General features: G+C 34.8%; 3 protein-coding genes across 3 annotated transcripts; all 3 read left to right on the top strand.

The window, feature by feature from the left end:
- Window positions 1–727: 727 nt before the first annotated feature.
- On the top strand, window positions 728–8,635 carry LOC106120363 (membrane alanyl aminopeptidase-like). The gene is made up of 16 exons (XM_013315692.1): window positions 728–798; window positions 1,385–1,635; window positions 2,890–3,170; window positions 3,410–3,565; window positions 3,752–4,069; window positions 4,359–4,542; window positions 4,650–4,888; window positions 5,115–5,304; window positions 5,659–5,839; window positions 6,029–6,126; window positions 6,363–6,542; window positions 6,764–6,942; window positions 7,254–7,421; window positions 7,608–7,748; window positions 8,053–8,137; window positions 8,388–8,635. Exons 2-16 carry the CDS (start codon window positions 1,387–1,389, stop codon window positions 8,589–8,591), a joined length of 2,853 nt encoding a protein of 950 aa, XP_013171146.1. The 5' UTR covers window positions 728–798; window positions 1,385–1,386; the 3' UTR covers window positions 8,592–8,635.
- Window positions 8,636–9,926: 1,291 nt separating this feature from the next.
- LOC106120353 (membrane alanyl aminopeptidase) lies at window positions 9,927–16,334 on the top strand. The gene is made up of 16 exons (XM_013315680.1): window positions 9,927–10,010; window positions 10,570–10,813; window positions 11,052–11,338; window positions 11,427–11,582; window positions 11,726–12,043; window positions 12,159–12,342; window positions 12,413–12,651; window positions 12,923–13,106; window positions 13,201–13,387; window positions 13,703–13,800; window positions 13,918–14,097; window positions 14,432–14,616; window positions 15,156–15,323; window positions 15,419–15,559; window positions 15,816–15,891; window positions 16,003–16,334. Exons 1-16 carry the CDS (start codon window positions 10,003–10,005, stop codon window positions 16,204–16,206), a joined length of 2,859 nt encoding a protein of 952 aa, XP_013171134.1. The 5' UTR covers window positions 9,927–10,002; the 3' UTR covers window positions 16,207–16,334.
- Window positions 16,335–16,862: 528 nt separating this feature from the next.
- LOC106120378 (membrane alanyl aminopeptidase) lies at window positions 16,863–26,431 on the top strand. Its single transcript, XM_013315716.1, has 15 exons — window positions 16,863–16,938; window positions 17,937–18,384; window positions 19,713–19,871; window positions 19,967–20,278; window positions 20,348–20,531; window positions 20,676–20,917; window positions 21,158–21,347; window positions 21,709–21,901; window positions 22,063–22,163; window positions 22,354–22,530; window positions 22,621–22,805; window positions 23,030–23,197; window positions 23,768–23,911; window positions 23,994–24,066; window positions 26,053–26,431. Exons 2-15 carry the CDS (start codon window positions 17,939–17,941, stop codon window positions 26,263–26,265), a joined length of 2,787 nt encoding a protein of 928 aa, XP_013171170.1. The 5' UTR covers window positions 16,863–16,938; window positions 17,937–17,938; the 3' UTR covers window positions 26,266–26,431.
- Window positions 26,432–27,031: the final 600 nt, after the last annotated feature.

Here is a 27,031-nt window from a genome sequence, read left to right as displayed (position 1 = left end):
TTAGTTCTGATTAAACATTTCTGATTATCAGTTAAAATGTAAGTATAGAAATATTTGCATTAGCTTTTGAGACTGTTTAACAATAGATTGTTTTTCTATAATTATCTTCTTTTACTATAACAGTTTATGTAGGCACATCTTTTTTGTTTTGGTAAGTTTTTTCCACCTCTTACAATCCCACTAAGATAAAAAAATTGCAGAAATTATATATAATTTTTAATACCAGCACATATTCAGACATGGTACAATGTTATGCCAAGTGATTTTTTATTCTCTTACTTCTATTTGAAGTGATCTTGCTTTTAATGTTTTTTAATTTGATAGAGAACATAACCTAGACTTATCCATCGAATCAAACCTTCTTTGTCCCACTTAATTCCTAATATTACTAAACCAGGCTCTCTGTTAACCACCTCGTCATGGTGAACATCATCATTATCATCATTGTAGCATTCTTTGCGTTATATTTAGCTCGTTCACGTACCGACACGTGTTGCCGGTCCAAAAGCCTGACATCGACTGACGTCCCCTCTCTCTGGCATGTACTTATGTTGTGTACTCTCGAGACATTATCATTACCATCATCAATAACATTATTCATTAACATAACGTCAAAGCAAACTTCTTTGTTTCGCATCAAGCGAATTTTTATCAGATTAATGATAAAGGCGGTTAATTATTTGATATATATTATCAGATATTGAAACCCTGTAATATAACTATCAAAGTTAAAATCTATAAAGAATTTAGTTCATTTTATTTCATTGTGCGCTGTATATAGGACATTTCATTTATCAGGTGAGTTTGCTCATTGTTTTATGATAGTAATAAATATTTGCGATTAAAAAAAACAAGTAGTGTTAGGGATCAATATTTTATTAAAAATTGTCCCAACTTTCTTGGAAGCTTAGGCGTAAGAGTACGAATAAACGTGGTCATAGGATTGAATACCAACATACGACAATTTCCCGAAACATATCCTAGTTTAAGCTTCGGACTTATTAGTATTTGCGGTAGATAATAAATATTAGTTCATCATCATCATCAGCTCACTACAAGTCTCCACCGAGGGGCTCAGATCCTACCCTAAGTTACGAGTATTGTGACTAGGCCATAGTCAACCACGCTGGCCTTATGCGGGTTGGTTGACTTAACACATATCTTTGAATTTTCTTCACAGATATGTGCAGGTTGCATCACAATGTTTTCCCTCGCCGTAAGAACATCGGATAAATGTACATACGAAAATCGAAAAACACATTGGTACATGGCGGGATTTGAACCCAGGACCTGCAGATTACAAGTCAAGTGCTTATACCCCTGAGCCACCGACACTCTCGAAATATTAGTTAAATTACTTATTTATTTTATTATTGTATTCCAGAAATGTCCAAATTAATAGCCTTGAGCTTAATGCTCATAGCATCAGTTGCATGTGACCATCCAGTATCAATATTTAGAGATTTCGAGGAGCTAGTGCTTCCTGATGATTCAGCAACTACGAGAAATAATGAACAGTACAGGCTACCACAAAACGTTCTACCCCTCGACTACGATATATACATAGATTTATACTTTGCTGAACGGACAGACAGACCTTTCAGTTATGATGGAAAGGAATATATTATATTGCAGGTAAAAGCAATTTTTATAGGTGCAGGTATGCATGTGATCGCAAAAAAGGTGTGGAGTTCTGAGACCAAAATCCCCTTTTAAAAGACGACGGATGACGATATGTTCTGTACAGAGGTTTTGGTATCAGAAACCAACCGTTAGTATTATGACTCAATAAATACCTCTTAAATACAAAAGAAAATATTTAAAACGCACCGTTCCGTATAAACAAAATCGTCTAATGTAATCGTGAAAATTTTCTTTGTTTTTTCAAAGAAAATAAGATCCTAAACAATATGTTTCCATACAGGTTTTTGGACAGTAGAAACCTACTACGAAGTGACTTTACAGTCAATTAATCCCTTCCTATATTCATATACACATAATGTATGAACATTTATTTTATTTTTTATTTTTTTATATCACAAGGTGGCAAACGAGCGAGCGGCCACCGGAAATCGCTAAAACAGCGAAGTGGCCGTTGCCCATAGACATACGCAATTGCATAAGCGTTGCCTACGTTTAATCGACGAAGAAGAGGATGCACAGAAAGAAAATATTTTCCCTTTCCATGCATCCTCTCATCCGGAAAGTCCACTTCCCATTCTTTCCTTAAAGAAAAAGGGTGGGAAGGGAAAGAGGACTAATTTTGGCCTCCGGGACGCACACTCATCAGACGAAACGCGGAATTGCTTCCACTTCACGCCTGTTTTCTGTGTGGTCGTGGTATTTCACCGGGCGAGCCGGGCCGATTCGTGCGAAGATGTTAAAGCGGGCTCTACCACTGTTAAACGTGGGTTATAGTCATTACCGCTTTTTTATTCTAGCTAACTTTGGTACTTTAAAATTATATTTGAGTAAACAATAATCTAATCAAGTCGAATGTCATATATGACCGTTAAGAATTAATTTGATAAGATTAATAATTATTTATTTTACAACCTAGATAAAGTTTAGAAATATTACATATTAAACATAAACTTAACTTTTTCTATCGATAAGATCGAAAAATATTATTCATATTTCATTATTTTATAAGTGATTCGTACTTTAATATGATTTCCAAAAAACACAATTAAAAAAAAATCATCCAGATTTTAAGAATCTAATTTATCAATAATCATAGTATGATTAACAAATTATGAATTTAAAATAAAAAAAGAAAATGTCGATTAAAATAAACTTACTTCTTAACAAATGGAACTTATAACAGGACTTATTTTTTGTTTGAAAAAAATTGAGATAATTGTGTATAATATTATGTTACTCTTCCAGGCAATAGAACAAAATGTAACCCAAATTGTTCTCCATTCAAATGTGGATTCAATAAATGCAGTCAGCGTTCTAACATCTTCCGGATCGCCTGTACCATTGAATCCATTACAACCAATCAAGCTTGAGCCGCAGTATCATTTCTTGAAGATTAATCTGGCGCAGGCTTTGGCGGTATACACAAATTATACACTTATCATAGATTATTCCAGTACAATGAACGAAGGACCAATGAAGCGTGGTATCTGGAGAGGATGGTATATTGATGAGAACGGTAACGAAAGGTAAGATTGAAACTAAGTTCAGTGTACACTTGTAGGGCAAACATAAGAATTCTCGATAATACTTAACATTTATATTAAGCTTAGTAAAGACGATATTATAAATTATTGTAAATTAAGCCAACATCGCTAATACAGTAACCTATATTTGATATGTTTTTTTTTCATCAGTAACTTAACTCTGTTCATGTGGTTAAAAGATGCAATGTACATACAATGATACAAGATTTCGTATATTCTAGGATCTACGCTACAACTCACTTCCAGCCATACAATGCTAGACAAGCCTTCCCTTGCTGGGACGAGCCTCTCTTCAAAGCGGTGTTCAAAATCCACCTGTCAAAACCAACAAGCTATTCGGGAACTTTCTCGAACACTCGTATCCAATCTACTGACAGGTGAGAATTGAATTCGCATCGGCAACAATGTAAAGATAGGTTTTACTGAATATTGATAACAAAAAAACATGCAAAAAATAAAAAAAGACATGATACAGTCAACAGAAATATAGACCAAAATATACTCTAGTCCCGTAATTTCCGAAAAGAAAACACTAATATCTAATTATAAAATTTAATCCACAGTCTCGGAAGCCGCGCCCGTGACAATTTCTACGCCACACCAGTAATGTCTTCCTACCTGGTCACCTTCCTAGTCAGCGAGTCTTTCACCGTGATCGCCCAGGATACCTCCTTCAATCCTCCTATCAGAATTATCGGTAGATCCAACACAGTGGGCTTGGCAGAGATGGCATTAAACATGACCGTTCAAATGACTAAATACTTCGACGAATACTTCGGTATACCGTATTCTGATTTACATCCTTACCTATATAACGATCATATTTCGTCACCTGATTGGGCGTCTGCCGGTACTGAAAACTGGGGCATGGTTAGTTACAGGTTAGTGTTTGGTTCATTGTAAGATTAATTAATCATTATCATCATCATTCATCATTAATAGCTACTAATAGATTTATAGAAGAAGTTTTTTCTGGCCTGTCTTTGAAAAGGAAATTTGTTGCTTAACTTTTTAAAATTTCTGTTGCAAATGTACAATAAGTGAACCAATAGAGTCAAGTAATCGATCAAAAATCAAACATACTTTACGATTACTGTCTACGCTTACTTCATTCTTTGATTTTGCTTTACAGAGTAAGTTTGTATAGATTACTATTCACTTCGTTTCCAGAGAGTTATATATGGTGTTGGATCCGCGAGAGACGTTAATGTCGATAGAGCACTATGCGGCGACGTTAATCTCGCACGAGCTGGCACACAAATGGTTCGGCAACCTCATCACTTGCTACTGGTGGAGTAACACCTGGATCAATGAAGGTTTCGCCAGCTACTTCGGTTATATTGCAACTTATGAGGTAACAAGCATTATTAATTGTGAAATTCTCCTTTTTCAACATTTTAAAGTAATTCTTTCATGATTTTCCCGTAAAATATAAATGATATAATTTGCATATATTTCCAGGTGTTCCCGCAATACGAGCATCATGAACATTTCAATTCGCGATACCTGCAGACATCACTGGCTTTCGATTCTGGAGTTTCCACTGTACCCATGAACCATGCAGTTAATACTCCAGCTCAAGTGACAGGTCATTTTGGCACAATCAGCTATTCGAAAGGTGCTGCTGTTCTCAGAATGACGGCCAATATGATTACTCCTGCGACATTCAGAAAAGCTTGTCAATACTTTTTGCGTAACAAGTAAGTAAACATCCAAAAATCTCAATGAAAGTTTAATACTGTAGCATTATTTTTTACGTCAAAACACACGAGCGGCACAACAGGTTTTTATCCTCCAGGTCGATGTATTCATCATTTCAATCACAACTCTATTCTTAATGACTCCTTTCACATAAACAATAAACAAATCATCTTTTTAACTCTACCCCTACAGACATGAGTGTAATATTATTTTCTTTATTTCAAGTGCATACAAGGCAACTAATCAGTTCGATCTATATGCCGCTTTCGCCCAAGCTGTTGAAGAGGATGGAACTCTAAGAGAGTACCAAAACTTCAATTTCACCGAATACTACCGCGTTTGGGTCAATGAACCCGGCTACCCACTTCTGACTGTTAACATTAATCACGAAACTGGAGAAATGGGTCTCAGTCAAGTAAGTAACTACATTTCTTAATCATCTCAGTTCACTGTACGTTCCCACCAGGCCATAGTCAACCACGCTGGCCAAGTGCGGGTTGATTGACTTCACACATATCTTTTAATGTCTTCTCAGATATATGCAGGAACACTCTGATCTGATCTGAAACTCTCAAAGTTTAGTTTCAACGTCGTAATGAGCATTATTTTTTGACTTGAATTTTTTGATGAATGAAAGGTCTATTTTTAGTTAAGAGTTACTTTGTGTAACAATCATTTTGCATTTTATTCTGTATTTTTCTTTCCTAGTAAAGACTACGCTGCTATAATTTGGAGAAAATGAATAAACGTAATTTTTGTTGTTATTCAGGAAAGGTTCCTAGGTACATCGACAAGCAGCGGTCGAGTCTATCCCATACCAATTTCTTACTCAACTAACTCGAACCGCAACTTCAATAACCTAAAACCTGTCTATATGATGACTTCTGAACGAGCTGTTCTTACGAAATCTAAAGTGGAAGAATGGGTTATATTTAATAACTTACAACATGGTAAGTAAAATCAACATTTTTTATTTAATGGAGACAAAAAAGAGAGAAAAGATTAAGATCAAATAGATGAGACAAATAAGTAAAACAGAGAAAAAATAAATTAAACAAAAAGTTTTATATCTGAATATAAGACGTTAGTACTCAGAGTCAGTTACATTTAGTATATTAAAGATGGAGTTTATTTTCCAGGACATTACAGAGTGACGTACGATGATAAGTCCTGGAATTTAATTGGTGATGCCTTATTCAATGATCCTAATACTATACATTATTTGAATAGAGCACAGGTGAGTGGCTTTTGTAACTAAACAAATTATAAAAGTTCAACTTGACTTACTTGACTTAAAGTTCTATGTCCCTGTAGTAGGGCAGAGGGCGTCCACAGTGCGCTGCCAGTTCGCTCTATCTTTGGTTTTATGTCTGGTCTCGGGACATGTCAGCCCAAAAGTTTACAATAACATTATTAAGTTTCTTTTGTTATGTGATGTATTCTTTTATGCTTTGAAACCTATTTTTTGTGCAGGTAGTTGATGACGTTTTTGCTTTAATGCGTGCGGAAAGAATGACCTTTAACTTTGGCTTCAACATATTGAGGTTCCTTCGCAATGATGCTAACTACCATGTCTGGAACCCGGCTATCAGCGGATTCACTTGGCTCCGAAATAGACTGCGACATTTGCCTGAACAGCAGGCCAAATTTGATGTAAGTTTATTTTTCAAATTAACAGGAACTAAGTAATCTGTGTTCGAGTTTAAATTATTCTTAAAACGACTCCACAAGTTTTTTTAATTCAAATTGTCCGAAATCTTAAAAGTATTTCTGGCTAGTTCAGTTCGCTTTAAACTGCAAAAGACAGACTCAATCGCAAAATGTAATTAAAACGTACCCTTTATTTATTTCACCTCATAATAATTTGTTTGTAGGCTTTCATTCTGAGTCAAATGGAGCACGTGATTGAAACTGTAGGTTTCGAACCCAGTAACGAAGGCCCCACTACGAGTCTCACTCGACAGGAAGTACTCCATTTTGCCTGCACACTGGGACACGAGAAATGTGTGAAGGAATCACGAGATAGATTTATCACGCTCAAGAATGGAAATTGGTTAGTTTCTTGTTTTTTGTGAGATAATTTAAGAATGTGATTAATGTACTATTCAATACCGTCGATATTTGAAAGCTTAGGATCATGTATAATGAAAATCTGTTATCTTTGTCCCCCTATGCCCTTTGGATATCTTCATACTGGTTTGAGGAGTAAGGAATATACTGTTCTTAAAAACCAATTAAAATATTCTTTACACATCATAGTTTGCAATAATTTTCGGGCATGCATGACCACGGTAAAGGCGTATTTCTATTGTCCGTAATTTTGGCACGGATCGACTTTAATGACACTCCGTGGTAAATTTTCAGGGTGGATGCAAGAATCCGTCGTAATGTGTACGTGACTGGTATCAGAGAAGGCGATCAGAGTGACTTCGAGTTCCTGCTCGGGCGCATGACTCAGTCCAACTACGCGAACGACCAGCTCGAGATGCTAAGAGGTCTAGGTGCGGCGCGCAGCCCTGAACTTATTACACGGTTGGTATTTTAGAATACAAAGTATCGGCATTTTTTACATAATGTATTATAATACGAAGTAATTTATGATATAAGTATGTTAGAAAAATATGCGCTGCAAATCCAATTATAATTCACCTTTTAGATATTTCTTTTACCTGAGCAACTTTCTCCATGACCTTTCTGAATGAAACTATATTATTACAGATATCTTCAGCTGACATTGACAAAGGCAGTTCGCTCCCATGACAAAGCCAACTCCTTCAACTACGCTCTGCTGGGCAATCAGGGCAATGCCTACCATGTGCTGCAGTTTGTCAAAGACAATATTGATGCCATGAGAGTAGCGTGAGTATATAAATGTACATATTTAATTAAACTATGATGGAGTTGAACACCTCGGTGTTCCTGCAGCTCGTTTGCCCCCTTCTGTTATAAAAAAAATGTAAATCGAATTTAGCCACCATCATAAGTTTAGTTTTACTTTATATTTTAGAATTTATATTGATAAGTTTAATTGAAAAGCTATCTTAAATTGTAGATAAAGTGAATATACCATGTCTTTTTTTATTCTTAGTTGGTGATTTCAAAAGTTATCTCTTAGTTAAATATATAAAAATGTAAGTAATGTCACTAAATGTAATATTTTTAGGTACATTGAAGACGCTCCCCCAACACCGGTACACACATGTATGGTCAATCTTGCCTCATACCTAGATAATGCTGGATTGGATGAGGTAATTACATCTTGGAATATTTAAATCAATCGAATTTAAACATCTTTGGACATAACATAAAGATATTGTCTTACAATTGCTACTTAATTTTGTAATTTTAGATTTCAATTAAATAGGTTTCCCTCATATTTTCTTGGTCTATCTGCCTAACTATAGTTTTTAAGAATACAGTTTCTTAGTGCAGTTTTCGCATACTATATCTGCAATTAGTCTAAGAGTCCACCTTTGAGTACTTAATTTTTATTTCCAGTACGAAGCTTGGCTTCGCAGTACCCAATTCGGTTCCCTTCAGTACGATAGGACACTGTCTGCGATTACATCAGCGAGGAACAACATTATTTGGGGTAATAGCAACGTTGAAGCTATACTGGAGGCTGCTAGAGGTGGTGCTGTACATTTCGTTATATCAACCGTATTATTGGTCACTATGCTGATGATTACTTTAATCGTTTGAGTTACATAATTGTTATATTTAAATAATAAAATGACTGAATTGTTTTCTTTTTGTTTTATTTAAAGAACCACAAATCTTAAAGTAAATTTTAATATTGAATTTTATAATTATGTTCATCAATATATACTTTAAATTCTAAAGAGGTGATATTATAAGAAGTATTCTTGCGACGAGTCTGTGTGGACGTATGAATGTACTAGCTATCGCCCGTGACTCCGTTCGCGAGGAATTAAAAAATAACTTAATTAGTAGCCTATGCGGTCTTCCAGATTATGTTCTACATCTATGCCAAATTTCAGCGAGATCCATACAGCCGATCTCCACCTTCAAATAAACATCCATACATTCCGCCAACCATCCATTTAAACATTCGCAAGTATAATATTAGTAATATGATGTAAATGGGGTGCAAATAAGAGTCTATAATTTCATACAGTTAAGGAAATATATGCTTGAATCAAAATGATCTGTGTATTTTTCTGATCTGTGTTTCCAAAATCGGAATACTAATCTTATTGCGATAAAAACAATATGGGATTTGGAAACATCTTGAATAATCTCTATCATATTTTTCCAATAAAGAAACGTTACTAAGAAATGTAACGTCTTTCCAACATTCCGGGATTAGTTATAATATTTTTTGCTTAATTTTTTCTTCACTATGAAAAAATCCTCTGTTTATCTAATCCTACAACTTGTTTATGAATGTCAAATTAATTGTGTGATAATTTAATCCACTTATCTTTTTTCTGATCATTCCTAAACCATTCAACAGACTGTGATAAAAATGTTGTAGATATAAGAACACTAGAAATGGCAAGTGTCTTAAAAAACTAAAATATCTGTAAATAGATGTCTATAGGTACCTTTAAATAGTTCTTAAATTACACTTAGTTAACTAATACCTTTAAAATACATTTAATAAGATAGTAATTAAGTGTTATGTAATAAAAAATGTAATAACTTAAAGAAATTTATTGTTTTGATTTTTAATTTTATGATAGAAGGCACGTTTGAAAATTTATCCTATAATAGCTGTCCCCCGCGACTCCGTCCGTGCGTAATAAAAAAAAATATTGGTCGCAGTATCATGTTATATAGCCTAAAGCCTTCCTCTATAAATGGACTATCCAACAATTAAAGAACTTTTCAAATCGGACCAGTACATCTTGAGATTAGCGCATTTAAACAAACAAACGATATATGAAAGAAACCAAATATAAATGAATTTACAGTAGTAAGTATAAAATACATAACTTTGTACTGATACGTCCTTTAAATATTTATATCTTATCGTTATCAAAATATGCAAGAAATATCAAGTAATCCATATAATTTAGACAGGTCATTAATTATTTACGCGTGATAAAGTGTATTTTTATTAGTGTGTTCATTTGATGAGGCCGTCAAAATGGACAGGTACGTTTTAATCTCTTAAATATTAAATAATTTAAATTAAAAGTGGAATTTACATTTTTTTATTTTAAATTTGAAAAATATACTTATACTAGGAATCGCCTGCGACACCGTCCGCACGAAATTGAAAAAAAAAGGTTATTTTCTTCCAGACGATGTTCTGTATCTGTGCGAAATTTTAGGGAGATTGCCTTTAGCCATTCTAGAGATATTTTCTAATAAACGTTCATCCATCCATCCATCATTCCATCTAAACTTTCGCGTTTAATATTAGTAAGAAATAATTGACCTTGATATTAACATTTATTTATTATTCCACTATTTGCCACGTCGGTTAATTAAGTTTCAGTCAGAAGATTTGTATAGTTCAAGTATTCATTGTGTTAGACAAAATTTAAAAAGTCTTCAAACATGTACGATTGTAAGAAAATAGAGCATTAACACTGGGAGTTAAGCAATTTCAATAAAACAGATAAGAGCAGAACATACCAGTAAATAATCTAGGATTGATTTAATCTCTTATTTCAGTTATATTTAATGGATAATAAATGTATATTTTCAGGAAAATGTCACTAATAATAAAACTGACAATATTGTCCGTTTTGTTAACCCTCGTCAAAACTGATTTTCCCTTGGATTTCGATGTTCCTGACGTGGAAATTGAACGCAGCGATGCTGAGACCATGTTTAGATTACCAGAAGATCTAGATCCTATACATTACGATGCAGAAATAATTCCATACTTTGAAGCAACTTCTAACAGAGAAGCTTTTACCTTTGATGGTTTAGTTACAATTTATGTCAGAGTAAGTATTTGATTAATGACTTTATCTTAACTATCTGTATTTTTATCATCTATTAGTTAATGCAATAGTTTCTTTTATTCCTCGTAACTTTTGTTTAATATTAATGACTTAGTACATTCGTCTAAAATTATATAATTTACAATGCGTACTTTAGTTTCTTTATACAAAAACTTACTTTTCGCATAGCCCCTAATAGTATCTTGATGATAGTTTATTTTAAAATGCTTTTACTTTACAGGCAACGAGAAGTGGCATCAACTCCCTAATCGTGCAGGAAAATGTACGAGAAATCCTTCACATTACAGTCACAGATGAGGCAAATGTACCGATACTTCTGAATCCAATGAATCCTTTCGAACGTCTCCGTCAGTTTCACTTTTTAAGAATCAACTTAGGAGATGGAGTCACGTTAGAAAATAATCGCGTATACAAACTGACTATTGGATATTTAGGGAACATTAACGAAACACCTTTATCCAGAGGCGTGTTTAGAGGAAGTTATAAAGGAAGTGACGGAAGAATTCAGTAAGTAAACAATATCCTGACATAGTCATAATTTTGCATTAATGGTGAAAAAGACAAGTTTTCTTAATGCATGTTGTTCTTATTTTAGCTGGTATGCCGCGACACATTTACAGCCAACCAATTCCAGGCAGGTCTTCCCCAGCTTTGACGAGCCAGGATTTAAGTCAACCTTCAATATCACTATCTATCGGCCTATTCATTTCACTGAAAGTTACTCTAATATGAGAATCGCTGAGAGTACTGTGTAAGTTTCACAATTATACTTTAGATAAAATACTGACATCTTCGAAAAATATTCATGTTCTAAATATATAATGACTTAACTATTGTTATTTTCTCGTTTGTTTGCGACCACGAAGCGATTGTTTATAATTTATTTCCTTATAGCGTTGGTGACAGAGTGAAGGAAGTATTCCATCAAACACCAAGAATGTCTGCGTACTTGGTGACTTTCCATATAAGCGAAGAGTTTACTGTCATAGCAGATAATAACGATGCTGCGAGACCGTACCGTATTCTCGCGCGACCCAATGCTCGCGGACAAGGGGAATATGCACTAGAAGTTGGACCACCCCTAACACGTTGGTTCGAGGACTACTTCGGTATTGACTATTATACCATGGGACCTGATATGAAAAACGATCAAATTGCAGTCCCTGATTGGGCTTCTGGAGCTACAGAAAACTGGGGTTTCGTTTCTTATAGGTGAGACATTACTTTATTATTAGTACTTACTTTTATTACGTTATTTAATTTATTTATGCACAAAGCCTTGAAAATAGATTGTGTTCCAATTTATTTTATATTTCTTATTCTACAGAGAAGTTCGTCTGCTGTACGAGGAAGGCGAGACTAATGCCTTAGACAAGAAATACATAGGAACAATCACAGCCCATGAATTAGCTCACAAATGGTTCGGTAACCTTGTCACTTGCCGGTGGTGGGACAACGTGTGGATTAACGAAGGTTTTGCCAGATACTTTGAATATTTTGCCATGGATGGGGTAAGTATTATTACTTATAAAACATTTAAATATGATTTCAGAGAATTTATCCATTTCAATATTTGTCCAGGTTGATCCTTCAATGGAGCTAGAAGCACAATTCAACGTATTCTACTTACAAAGTGCGCTGTCCGCCGACCAGTCAGCTTCCACTAGAGCCCTGCAGCACACAGTGAATACGCCAGCTCAAGTGACTGGCCACTTCTCTGGTATAAGCTACAGCAAGGGTGCCTCACTTCTGCTCATGTTGAAACACTTCGTTACTGAGAACACTTTCAGAAAGGCGTTGAATTACTTTTTGGTTGATAGGTAAATATTGATTATTATAATCTCGTAACCTCGGGTTTTATTTATTTGTGATTAAAAATAGGTTTATGCACTCCACATTAACTTAATCTGTGTCTTACATGTTCATACTTACAATTTCCTTAAAAACGTGCAAACAATTTCTACATTTTGATTGTCAAACAGAATTTAGTTACATCGTCTTTTCGAAGGTTTTTTTTCTGTTTAATCTAAAATTGTTACTGATGCATACACATCTTGGTGATGCAATTGTGTAGTAAATCTTTTCTTTCAGGTCTTACGAACATGCTTTTCCGTTCCACCTATACCAAAGCTTTGCTAAAGCTGTCGCAGAGGATTCGACTGTTGACAGAAGTATTAATATGACAGAGTTCATGAGATATTGGGTGGAGGAGCGTGGGTACCCTGTACTGAACGTTAATGTCAATATGAATACTGGCTTGATTGAACTAACTCAGGTGTGTAAGCTGACTCTGTAAAAATGGAGAAAAGAGCTAAATGATTCACAAATGGTTTTCATTATTCTTCACTAACCTGCTTCTGTATTTCTAGGAGAGATTCTTCATCAGTGCGTCAGCTCAGACAACAGACCAAGCATGGCATCTTCCACTCACTTATACAACTGGCAGCAACCCTGACTGGAACAATCTTAAAGCCAGTGAAGTGATGACTGGCAAGACTCATCGTATACAGAAGGAGGCCAGACACGAATGGGTCATTTTTAATCTACAACAAAAAGGTAACAAAAATAAACAACATTGGCAATTGACGGTAAACATTTGAAGCGTCAATAGCCTGATGGCTAAAGGTACGGATTTCCGTAAACCCTATCCTAGCACATGCTTAGAGCTTATTTGGAATGGTTAAAGGAATATTAGTAAATTTACACAAAAATCTGCTAATGTTAAAAAAAAAGAATAGTTAATAAAATAACGCCAATTTTTTTATTACACTGTCATCGTTATCGTCAGTCTTTAAATCTTAATTACTTTTAGACCTTTAGTTGTAAATCAACCGTTTTAATGTAACATAATTTAGTTGTTTATGTTTTTAGGTATATATCGAGTGAACTATGACACCCATAATTGGGAAATGATAGCCAGTGCTCTGAAACAAAACCGTGAAAACATACACTACTTAAATAGAGCACAGGTAAAATATTTATTATTATTCTTTTTGTCTTTCGTATGTCATATGTAGTCTCTGAAACGTGTTGTCTAAGTTTAACTGGCTGCTCAGATTTTGAAATCAATTGTCTTTTTTTTTTAGATCGTTGACGATGTTTTCGCTTTGATGAGATCCGAAAGGATAACATTCAACCTTGGATTTCAAATCTTAGAATTCTTGAAGGACGAGACTAACTTCTTCGTTTGGTATCCCGCTGTCAGCGGTTTCACTTGGTTGAGGAATCGGTTCTTACATTTGCCAGATACTCTCGCAGAGTTTGACGTGAGTAATTTTTTTTAATTTAATCGAAGACAGTATGTTTTACGACTTTCGACTATAGGAACTCACAGTCAAACGGTATAGGAATAACACACTATAAAGCCAGTCCTTATTATTGCGACCTCTTTAACCATTGTTAGGAAGAAATCCAACACTGCCGGTGTACTGGCACAACACCAGCTTTACTAAAATGTCAACGTTTATGTCCCCTCACTAATTATTCTGACACTTGACTTTGCAATCAAAGCGCGCCATTCGCGCCAAATGATTCTAACTAAAAATATCTAAAACTATATACTTGACTGCGTCTTTTATCATATCCTCTCATGTGTTACAGGCGATCCTACTTGGATACTTGAACGCCGTGATCAATGAACTTGGGTACGACGTTAGACCTGCCGATACCCATACAACCATTTTGAATAGATTCTTCATATTAGCTTACGCTTGCAACATCGGTCATGAAGGATGCCTCAACAATGCTGTTGAGAAGTTTACAGCTCTACGAACAAATGGAGTAAGGTATTGGATTTTATATGATATATATTAACACTGACTGAGATATATTCTAGAATTTGGTGAAAAAATATGTTTAAGTCAAGATTAGGGCTATGATTTGGTAGATTGTTTAAACTGATATATAAACACGGCTAAACACTCACGTATATTCGTCAGGTGGCGGCACCCACCGGACGTATATACGTGAGTGTTTAGCCGTGTTTATATATCAGTTTAGTATAATATCTCGAGAAAGATTGAATAACTTAATGGTAGATTGGTTTATAAGCTGGAACTTAATATTAAGATATTTATTACAAAATAAATGAGTAACTGAATATAAATTGATTGGCAACATTTCATGTAGTTTGCAAATCTACATATTATCATCTATTTGGTCGTGAAATAATAAATAACCCATAATGGCTTCTAAGGTTTGGTCAATTTCCTTTTACGTTACTTCGTCAGATTACTCTTTTGCATTACTTCATATGCAAATTATACTTTGTCACGCGATACTTTCGAATGAACCAAAGAATCAACTCTTAACAATTTTATTTTAGTGTCAACCCCAATTTGAGAAGACACGTTTTCTGCGAGGGTCTTCGTGACGGTGGTTACGAGGACTGGCGCTTCCTCTACCAGCGAAGACTGAACTCTAACAATATGGGCGATCAAGTTGCCATGCTGAGAGCTTTGGGTTGTACCACAAACGAAAGAGCTATACAAGAGTAAGTAATAGTGAATAGTATCAATATTATTTAACTTCACACCCGCACTAATGTGGATTTGAAATGTTTTACTGTTATTTTATTGTATTTTTTAGATTCCTACAAATGGTACTCAGCGATGACGTTAAGGCACAAGACAGAGTGAATGCACTAACATTCCTATACATGGGAGATCGCAACAACGCCAAGGTGGCTCTCCAGTTTGTAAAGCAAAGGGTCAATGATATCAGACGAGCGTAAGTACAAAGTTTTACTTGTCTATTTTCAATAAAAATTGAAAACAAAAAACATTTTGTAAATCTCTTTGTACTTTACACAGTTTTATCACTTGTAGACCGAAAACGCCTGTTATAATTAAATAGCAGAAATATTGTATGGTACTAAAAATTTCATAAAACAATCAGGCGTTTGAAGATAATTAAAATAAGCTGATTTATTACAATTGAAGAACTTTCCTATGTATTTGATGATTTAATTTTTTTTCACTTGCAGTGTTGTTCTCCCAGCTTGGTTCGATAACGTACTTATCAATTTGGCAAGCTATTTGGATGAAGAAGGTCTTCAGGACGTAAGTTAAATTTTATTAGTAGCGTCCGTACTAAAATCAAAATTACAATTATAACCACAAATCTTTCTCGTTTGTTATCGTAAGATGATTGTAAAGATAATTTTCTTATAGATGGAGGCGTGGCTCAGAGCGAATCAGGCGACCGTTCCTGAGTTCCAGACTGGATTGAACGCTATTACATCAGCTCGCACCAACATGCAATGGGGCACGGACAGAGCTAGCGCGATATTAAGAGCAGCTAGGGGTTCAGCAGCAATCGTTGTACCAACAATAATGCTGCTATTGACTACATCTATCGCAATGATGATAAGATAGATTTAAATCTGCCATTAACACTATTTAATTATTTTAAAATTATTATCATTTTAACTGTAAATAATTTATTCAACGTGTAAATTAAGGAGATTGTTTAGTATTGTAATCCACAATGAAAATAATAAACAGTATTTTGTAAAATCTTTTTTTTTTGACCAAACGAATTTAAAACTTTATATGTCTACCGATAAGTCCCAAGAAAAACGTTTAAAATTCAATATTCTGTAGGTGTACATCCCTACTGTAGCATTTGTTGTGCTATATTTGGCTCGTTCACGTACCGACACGTGTTGCCGGCTCAAAGGTCTGACATCGACTGACGTCCCCTCTCTCCGGCATGTACTTATGGCGTGTACGCTCGAGACAAACAACACTACGTTTATGCATACACTACACCTACCCAGGGAACTATAAAATTAGGGGTGATTAAGTTTTAGGACACGACTTCAGCCCAGTGACGTCAAGGTGTTTCACTTCAGACAGTTATTAAATTTTTACGCTGACATATACATGTTTCTTCGCTGTTACCTTCACTGTATTCAAGAGTTTTAAACATAATACTGATCAGTTACTTTACAATGTGTGAATCTGTCAAGTTTCTCTTGAGACAGAAGGTAACGTTTATCAACGAATCCTTGATAAGTAAATACTTGAGATGTTTCTTATCAAACATCTAATGCGATGATACACATGAATAGTATACACAATATACTGTCGAAGCTAACACGTCAGGTATGTCCATTATTTTATTAAAAAAAATTGCAAGTTTATTAATAATATAGGAATTTGACAATACACATACTTTTGCGAATTATTGACACTAATAATTTCATGATATATAGTATCTAGAAAATGTATTTTAATTATAAACGTTAATAATAATAACATAATTATTTTATTATGTTGGTATCCTGCTGCCAAAACATCTATACAATAACATTTTATTGTAATTTTTTTTGCGTAAATAATTCCGATCCCCTCAAATCTTCTAGGTTCTCCTAGGATCTCCGATTGCAATATATTTTCGAATAGTTTTGATTGTAGAAAATCACGTAATTAATTAAATTATTAATTATCAAATTGTTAACTAAAAAATTGGTACTTTTAAGATAAGAATTTTATTTAAATAAATTCGAGAATAGTCAGGCAACAGTTGGCACGTGACATCTTTTTGTACCGCGGCTTAGCTGAGAAAACAACGGAGAATGTACTTTATAATCTTAAAAACACAGCCTATTAACATAAAGATAAATAAATTAAATATAAGATTATTATCTAGATCATCATATTGCATAACAATTAATTTTATTAATAATTTTACTTTGTCATATGGAAAATATAATTATTCTTTGTAATGAATAACTTGACCTTACCAAATAATAATATTCCACAAATTGCAATTAAGATCTTTTATCATTAACTTAATTAAATGTGTCCAATTAATTTGCAATAACATTTTCGCAGATTAGTTGAATTAAATTTTCTGGAATGAATGAATTAAACTTTACATGTTATGTTTCAATATATGAACTCTCGTATTCAATTCATACAATTGCTAAAGCCGTCCCTTATTGAAAATGTCTTCTACTAAATCTATATTAAATAACTTGTTTAATATTTAACTTCTCTAAGTGTGGCAGTCTTTTGTTATTTACTTTTAAATTTCGATTGAATCAAGCAAACTTCTACACTTAATTCTACGAGTAATCAATAAAATATTTCTCTTTCAGCAATGCTTCGAAATATAGTAAAGATAGTGGTACTTATTTTCATATTGGAGAATGTATTCTGTGATACTAACTATAGACTGAATACTCCAATAATTCCATCAGAATACTCCGTCTTAATCACGCCGTATTTTGATACAGCTGATGACAGAGCATTCACTTTTGATGGAGAAGTTACTATTAAATTTACATCTGCAACCAATGTTAGAGAAATAAAACTACATTCGGAGGATTTAAAATTTTCTGCAGCAAATATAACTATCACTGGTGGCACATCGAATTCAATAACTGGTTTACAATTCGATGATAAATATACATTTGCATTGATAAGTTTAGAAAATGAATTGCAAGCAAATGTTGAATACAATTTAAAGATTGTCTATGTCGGTCCAATAAGAAAAGATTTGAAAGGATTTTATAGAAATTATTATTATGAAAATGGAGTTAAGAAGTAAGTATTATATTCATTTCATAAAGATTATGTTATCACTCCAGTGGGCTTAAAGATGAAGTTAGATTTACGAGATTAATGGGGGCAATTATGAATTGAGGCAATCGGAGCATGGTGGCGTTTTGGCATAGTTTTAGAAGTATCTTGAATAAATTTTACATATATTAATTAAAAGTACGGAGCGTCGGTGGCTCAGTGGTCAAGCCTTTGACTTGCAATCTGCAGGTCCTGGGTTCGAATCTCGCCATGTACCAATATGTTATTTCGATTTCCGATTTACATATGTATATATATCCGAAGTTCTTACGGTGAAGGAAAACATTGTGATGCAACCTGCACATATCTGAGAAGAAATTCAAAGATATGTGTGAAGTCAACCAACCCGCACTTGGCCAGCGTGGTTGACTATGGCCTAATCACGCAACTTAGGGTAGGCTCCGTGCCCCTCGTTGGGGACGTATAGCGAGCTGATGATGATGATGATGAATTAAAAGTTCAATGCTTAAGTCGCGGATCTTTTCGATAGAATAATACCGCAAATTGACTGTGACTTAGCATAGAGTAGGAGCCAACTAAATGAAACAAAAAGGAAAAAACACTTCGTTATATTTCAAAATACGGCCAGATATAATCAGAATATACATCATATTACTAGCAAAAATTGTCATTCGAGTACATTCATAACATGAAAGAGATAAAGCAATAGACCACTTAAAGTAATCCGCATTCTGTTATCTGTCTATGACAATGTGAAGAAGCATGAACAAACAAGCAGATAATGTGATCGAGTCTTGCTAAATCAACAACTTATCACGGGGATTTTTGTACAGGCTTAACACAAACGTAGCAATTGTATAACACAGTATTCCATATGATAAAAATTGAATCTTAAATATCGTATGACATACTGTTGGGAATTGAAGAACTGAACCAACCAACCAACCGTCGTTGAACACCTCGGTGTTCCCGCTGCTCGTTTTCCCCCTTCTGTTATAAAAAAAAAACTCTGGCATCCTTGTGGATAGAGCAATTTTGAGTCCTCGCTCGGTTACGCCATCTTATATAACTCTTAGTTCTTATTTTCTAAATTATCTATTTAAAAAAGTACCTGGTTGTGTCTCAGGTATTTAAGTTAGTAGGTGTCCTACTGCAATTGCGTAATTTTAACGGTTTCAAAATTACCCTGAACGCGTGATAATCCCAAAGCCAATTTTCGATAAGCTCTTCTTCTTTACTTAAATGTTCTAAATGTAACATGTTATATAATTACAAAATTGCATAAACTTATTATATTATTGCTATGCTTCTAATAAAATCGTATATTTCAGATGGTTGGGTGCAACTCAATTTGAGCCAACGCACGGTAGGAAAGTGTTCCCGTGTTTCGACGAGCCGTCGTTGAAAGCTGTTTTTACGTTGACGATTGACAGACCTGCCAGCTATAAGCAAACACGGGCTAATACAAAATTACAGAATAGTGTCAATCTGTAAGGAAACATACTTATAATCATTGCGATCTTACAATTTTTTTCATTTTATTTCCAAATATCTATACATTACGTTAACAAACTAAAACTTTTAGATCAAATGGCTACGTACGGGAACAGTTTTACCCGTCACCTAAAATGTCGACTTATCTGGTTGCGTTCCTCATTTCCGAGTTTGAGGCAACAGTGAATATAAATGGATCGAATGAATTTGGTGTTTACACTCGACCAGAGGCGAAGAATCAATCTGACTATGCCTTTGACTTTGGTCTGAGGGTCGTAAATGCTTTGGGAAATTATTTCGGAATCGACTATTATTCTACAAACAGCCAAATAGGATTGGACCATGTCGCGTTGCCAGATTTTAGTTCCGGAGCTATGGAGAACTGGGGTTTAGTGAAATACAGGTAATAATTTGTTTCTCAGTTAAAAAAATTGAAGGAAACAACCGACTGTGATTTTTTTTAATATTTTAGAGAAGGCTTACTGTTATACGTGCCAGAAGTGTCAACTCCACATTACAAGTACAGGGTGGCGCAAATAGTTGCTCATGAAACAACGCACATGTGGTTCGGCAACCTCGTCACATGCCACTGGTGGAGTAACACCTGGCTTAATGAAGGATTCGCTAATTATTTCCAGGATTACATAACTGAAATGGTAAGATAGTTTGACAAATGTAAAATCGTTGTGAAGTCAATCCTCACGGTTTTACGCCTAAATTATACTGAGAATCGTTAAATAACCGACAAATATTCGTTTGATTGATAAAAAATTATATGTCTTGTTCCGGAATTTCAACAGATCGAACCAGCTGTAGGAGCAGGTGACATGCTTGTGACTGGATCAGTGTACTCCGCTTACGAAGCAGATGATTCTCCCGAGGCACCCGCTATCACCAATGATAATGTCAACTCTCCCGCTGAAATTAGCGGACATTTTGGTACAGTAACGTATCAAAAGGCTGGATCTGTTATAAGAATGATGCACCATCTGATTGGAGACGACGCTTTTAAATTTGGTTTGAACGCTTATCTGAGAACCAAGTAAGTTGCAAAATCTAGGATTTCTTTAAATGTTTACTTCTTTGGCAATGTTTTTTTGTACTTATTTATAAATAGTATAAGATGGCAAAGGAGGAAACATTCTTGAATTGCCTAACCATAGACATAAGCAATTGCAGATTGCAATTGCCTACCTTTAGACGACGAGGAAAGATAATGCGCGGGAACTTCCGTGCTGTTATGGTTTTACAATAAATATTTAAAATTCGACTTCGTTTGCAGTGAATTCGACGTTGGTTATCCAGATAGGTTGTACACGAGTCTGCACAATGCTGTTGTAACATATAACGCGCTATCGGCATATCCAGAAACTGATATTACAAGTGTAATGAGTTCTTGGATATCGAAATCAGGTCATCCAGTGCTACATGTTGATGTTAACTACGAGGAGAATAAAATTACTTTAACCCAAGTTAGTAGCTTGTTCTTAGCGTTAATTCTATTATGCTTACAGAAATAACATTTTTTTTCTTCATATTACGCTACCTATTTAATCTCACCAACATTATAAATACGAATGTTTAGATGGATGGATGTTTGTTTGAAGCTATCTTCAAAACGGTTGAACGGATTTCGCTGAAATTTGGCATAGATGTAGATCATAGTCTGGAAGAACACTAATTATTTATTTGTTATTCCGCGCGGACGGAGTCGCGGGCGATAGCTAGTAGGTTACTAATCCTTGTTTTGTCTTTAATATTGCTTCTTATTTCTTTCTTATTTTTATTTTTAAATGGTTGTTATCATCTTATCTATGTTATGTTACTTGACAGAAACGTTTCTACATCAACTCTTCGATTCAATCAGATGAATTATACAAGATTCCAATAACATTAACAACGGGCCTGCTACCGAACTTCAAAAATACCAAACCATCGTTTATAATGCATAACAAAACTGAGACTATTGATGTACAGGTTAAAACTACAGACAAACATTGGGTTATTTTCAATTTGCAAGAAACAGGTAAAGACGTTTACACGTACTACTTTTCAGATAAGAAACTATGCTAGAAGCATTTTTCATATCTAAATTAATGAAAGAATTGTGGAACTGTGTCTTTGTTATAACTATGAAAATATTTTATTAAATGCTTTAGGATTCATTCTAAATGTTACTTTCTTTAGGTTTATACAGAGTGAACTATGATATGGAATCTTGGAAACTGATCGCTGCTGCATTAAAAGGAAATGATCGGGAGAAGATTGATCATCTAAACAGAGCTAAAGTAAGATATTCACCAATTTTACAAATAACATTTTTGACAATTTTTAATTTTAATACACGTCGTTGGCGACGTAAGAATAGGCTACAGGAATTCAGGTGGCCGCCTGCTCGTTTGCTAACGTATACTAAAAGAAATGCTATCAGGAACCGGTACAGTACAAAAGCATGAATAATAAAATTTTGTATTTCAGATAGTCAATGATTTATTCGCTTTTCTTTACGCTGACGAAGTGAAATTTGAACTTCTGTACGAGGTGCTGGAATTTTTATCTGATGAAACACATTACTCGGTCTGGAACGCTGCAATTCGAGGTCTAAATAAATTACGATCATTCTATCTAGGATCGGATGCTTTAGAAATCATTGAGGTAATTACATCATAAATGAAGGCATACCTTTCATAGTCTAAAGTTACAACCAAGGAAGTCTAATTTTTTGATGTTATTATCTGATTTCAGGACTATGGGCTACAGTTAATTGACAACATTATCAACAAAATAGGCTACGAAGACAAAGCGACGGACGATTTTGTAACCCTTAGAAATCGTGCTCAAATAACAGAATTCGCTTGCAAGTTGGGACACCAAGGTTGTGTGGATTATAGTCTTGGATTATTTAAGAGACTCAAAGAGAACGGCACAGAGTAAGTATCACAATCTATCTCAAGTAATTGTACAGAATGAAAACTAGGAAGTCTTCTAGTTCTTCTTCTTTGTCGCTGCAGTCTTTTCAGACTGGTCAAGGTCATCAGGTCTCGGTGACCACGTTTACGTGGCGCCGACACTCCTCCCTAGCCTTCTACTATTTGATTAATTAACCAAAAAATATGAATGCTATATGCATATGTAAGGGTTCATTATATTACAGGATATCTCCAAGTCTCAGAGTTGCTGCTTATTGCACCGGTCTGCGATATGGCAATGCTGATGATTATGACTTCTTGTGGCGACGTATGTCCACTCACAATGTGGCCAATGAAGCCAGGATTATTGGCGAGATACTTGGCTGTACAACTGATAAGTCTCAACTTAATAGGTAATATATATCTATTGCTGAACTTATGATACGATTGTGCGGTTTTATTATATTGTTGGTCGTTTATTGTTTTATCTTTTATTTCAAGTCAGATGTTTTGAATTCAATCAAAAAATAGTTTCGTTATAAACTCGTACGAGTCGACAGAGCGCCAAATTCCATCCTTTCCATCTCGATGGCTGGCACTCCACAACGACGAGATTTTCGCGTAATTTTTTGCCTCGCACTGCCGCGTTGTGGAACACCCTGTCCTCAGCGGTATTTCCAAACAGTTACGACTTAGGGGCCTTCAAGAAAAGAGCGTACACCTTCCTTAAAGGCCGGCAACGCATCTGCGGTTCCTCTGGCGCTGCGGATGTCCATGGGCGTCGGATCAAATAATATTAGGCGATTCGTTGCTCGTTTGCCCCCTTCTCCTATAATAAAAAAAAACTAAGCTGTTTTCCATCAGCTAATTTCTTCTATTAAAAAATAGCAACTGAGTGCTTTTATTTATTTCAGTGCCACTTAAAGATTTTAAGTTGCATTCAATATTTTAAATTATAATGTTCAAATTGATATTATTCTCAGATTTTTAGTTTCATCGCAAGTAGAAGACAGTCCTATAAGGATACAAGATTTGACAGTCCCCGTGTCCAGTGTTCTGTCTAATTACAAGAATGTACCTGTTGTACTTGAAGCTTTGCAACAGAATTTTACACTTTGGAATGAAATGTAAGTGCTCTGCCGCAAGGACTTGTCTAATATTTTCTCAACTGTTTTTAAGTAATAGATTACAATTTGATTTTTTTCACAGATATACAACATCAATAGACTCAGTGTTGTCCACTATCGCCACCAGCTTGCGAACTACTGATGAATTTACAAAGGTAAGTCCCAAATTCGATACGAGATGACCAAATCTCTATTTCAAAGACGAAGACCACCCAAAGATGTACTAATCAAGTCATTTATCCAATATTTTTGCGATAATATTTTACTTGTATATTAGTGATTGGGCCAAGTGGAAAAAGAAATATAGGTAGACCAAATAAACGGTGGTCTGATGACGTCATAAATGAAGTAGGGAGAGACTGGATTCTAGGCCGGAACAGAACTGATTGGAAAAAGTTGGAGGAGGCCTTCACCCATAGTGGGATCCATATCTGAACACATAATTATAACAATCCTAACAAATATTTCTCATGAAAATAGTTATGGAAATAAAAAAAAACTTTATTATTATTATTTATGTTAGTAATTAGCACCTTTCTGTTTTTGTCAGCAAATTAGATCTTTGTTTTCGTAACCCTTACATTTGTGGAAGAGCTCGGTTTCAAAAGCTAGCGGATTCCCTGTTGGAACACTTCGTCAAACAATAGCGAAGCGCTCTTAATGAATGTATGCGTAACACCAAGCACTGTTTGAGGGCCGGTCATTCGGGTCACAGTGACAAAGCAATTAGTTAAGAGAAGGTCAATAAAGGCAAATTCGCGTTAAAACGCTTTTTATTAGATATGATACTATTGCGTATGTTTATGGTTAAAAAAAAATCGAAACACCTCACAGAGACGGAGATTTTCTGATCTTAATAAGAAGGGAAGACACGTTAAACGCCATATTAGAATTAGAAAAAAAATCACTAAAAACTTTTTGCTAGAAATAGATGCGTAATGTCGAATCTTCAAAATATACCTGGTTCAATCAGAAGCTAGGTTTCGCAGATATTATAAAAAACCTTGAAGTCACAAGTGCCCTAGATAGCGTTTAAATGCGTGCAGAGATCCGATCACCGGTGACCGGATTGGCTTTTAACGTATTAAGGGTTCAAAATAACCTATCCACAATCTATAAGGGATAAATACTAACTGTCGCCTGCGACTCCATCCACGCGGAATTAAAGGACTCTCAATAAGTAGCCTATGTGTTCTTCCAGACTATGTTCTACATCTGTGCCAAATTTCATCAAGATCCAATGAGCCGTTCCGGAGATGCCTTGTAACAAACATCCATCTAAACTATCGCATTTATAATAGTAATAAGATAGTAAGACTGCAAGTATCTGAGCATTAATTAAGTATAGAACTAACTCAGACAATTGATGGTAACAAAAAATCCTGATTCAAATAACCTTACAAATCTTTGCATGCTCAAATAATCGAATAAATGACCTACAACAAACATCTCGATAACCTAGTGAAGGTTAGAAGGTCATTGTTGGTGCTAATATGACATTTATTAAACAGTTATGCACACTGGCAGCCCGCCATTACCGTATTGTAAATTTGTTCGTGACCTTGCAAACACAATCATTTTTAGCTCCGCGATTCGTACGACTCATTTGACCTATTTACACTATTTTTAGAGATTCTCGATAGGAAACTGCGAAAAATTAAATGATTCATAAAACTGATTAAGTGTTAGGATAAAGAATGTGGGTTAGATTCTTATTTTCGGAACCTCACTAATCAGACGAAACCCTGAAAAATAGGACTATTTTATAATTTTGATGATTTTAATCAGACAGACCTAGAAAGAGGTAAACACCCGTTTGATATATCCTCAAATATCTAGACCTTTTAAATTGTTAACGGCTTTTACATTGTTACGATTTAGTTTGAGACTTCTGTTGTAAACCACTTTTATTTGCACCTAATGTTTGCTTTACGGATGATTAGTAATAAAATCTTTGTAGGGAAATATATTTTTTTTTATAAGAGAAGGGGGTAAACGAGCGGCGGGAACACCGAGGTGATCAACGACACCCATGGACATCTGCAACACCAAAGGAACTGCAGATGCGTTGCCGAAATATTTCGAACATCTGCTTTATCTAAACTGTCTATCACTTGTGTATGTTGTTATATCTTTCACAGTTTGAGGCCTGGTTGAATTCGTGCAGTCAATGCAGCGAACAGGCGGTAACCGCAGCACGAGGTGGTTTGGGCAAAGCACGCGCGACAGTCACCTGGGCTGACACACATAAAGCTGATATTATGAAGAGCCTTAAGAGTCTTGGAACAACTATCAACGCTTCTTTTGGTATTATATTAGCAGGTCTTATATTCTCTATGTTTGCTAAATTTTAAGAATCTTAACAGCGATATGTTGGCACGTGAGGGATAAGTGTACTCCAGTTATTGACGTGCCAATTCAAATGCCGATAAATTATGCTGTTTAACGGTACTTCTGTTTTTATTTAATTATTAAGCACCTATTGAAAATTTATTTAATTAATAAAAATATATCTTAATGTAATTTAATTCTTAAGTGTAAATTATAAACAACCATGTTATTTTTGATAATATTTTTTTGTACAGATATTTTAATAATAATTTAACTAAGCCTTTATGATTCGATGAGATCCCACTCCACTAAACCAGTAGAATAGTAATAAATATTTTATTGATTTTTAATGTTGTTTCAATTACCAATGACATGGAATTTCCTATGAACAACTACATGTTGTGAATAAAATACGACAGCCGTTGACATCCGTTCCTACGAGCAAACATTATGACGAAATATTACATTCCAACCACCGAACCAAATACTCGATCCTTAAGATCGTTTTGATGTAAATATTTTTATCATTTCTTTGTAGAAGAGTACAATTTTAAACTACAGGGTGGTTATTCGATTGTTAACGTAAAATTGATGTTCTTTCGAAAAAGATAAAGTATTTTCATGAAACAAATTAATTGATTTTACATTGACTTAAAGTCACTTAGTTTTGATAATTTGTGCAATTCATGTTTTTCCAAAATAATAGTTCAAGTGAGTAGCCTCATAACTCATAACCATACGAAGACGATACAGGTCTTTTCTTTTGTCTGTCCGCCCTTTTTAGCAGTC

The sequence above is a fragment of the Papilio xuthus genome, unplaced genomic scaffold (assembly GCF_000836235.2).
Source record: "Papilio xuthus unplaced genomic scaffold, Pxut_1.1 DF829129.1, whole genome shotgun sequence".
Taxonomy (NCBI): Eukaryota; Metazoa; Arthropoda; class Insecta; order Lepidoptera; family Papilionidae; genus Papilio; species Papilio xuthus.
This window is presented reverse-complemented; position numbering and strand designations above follow the sequence as displayed.

Bases quoted from the DNA above. Each gene is read 5' to 3' on its own strand.
- LOC106120378 (XM_013315716.1), top strand. From the start codon at position 17,939: ATGCTTCGAAATATAGTAAAGATAGTGGTACTTATTTTCATATTGGAG. The intron at 21,902-22,062 runs GTAAAGACGTTT...TACTTTCTTTAG, and splicing joins TTTCAATTTGCAAGAAACAG to GTTTATACAGAGTGAACTAT. The intron at 22,806-23,029 runs GTAAGTATCACA...ATTATATTACAG, and splicing joins CTCAAAGAGAACGGCACAGA to GATATCTCCAAGTCTCAGAG.
- LOC106120353 (XM_013315680.1), top strand. The intron at 11,583-11,725 runs GTAAGTTTCACA...ATTTCCTTATAG, and splicing joins AGAATCGCTGAGAGTACTGT to CGTTGGTGACAGAGTGAAGG. The intron at 13,388-13,702 runs GTAACAAAAATA...TTATGTTTTTAG, and splicing joins TTTTAATCTACAACAAAAAG to GTATATATCGAGTGAACTAT.
- LOC106120363 (XM_013315692.1), top strand. From the start codon at position 1,387: ATGTCCAAATTAATAGCCTTGAGCTTAATGCTCATAGCATCAGTTGCA. The intron at 3,566-3,751 runs GTGAGAATTGAA...TTTAATCCACAG, and splicing joins CGTATCCAATCTACTGACAG to TCTCGGAAGCCGCGCCCGTG. The intron at 8,138-8,387 runs GTAATTACATCT...TTTTATTTCCAG, and splicing joins ATAATGCTGGATTGGATGAG to TACGAAGCTTGGCTTCGCAG.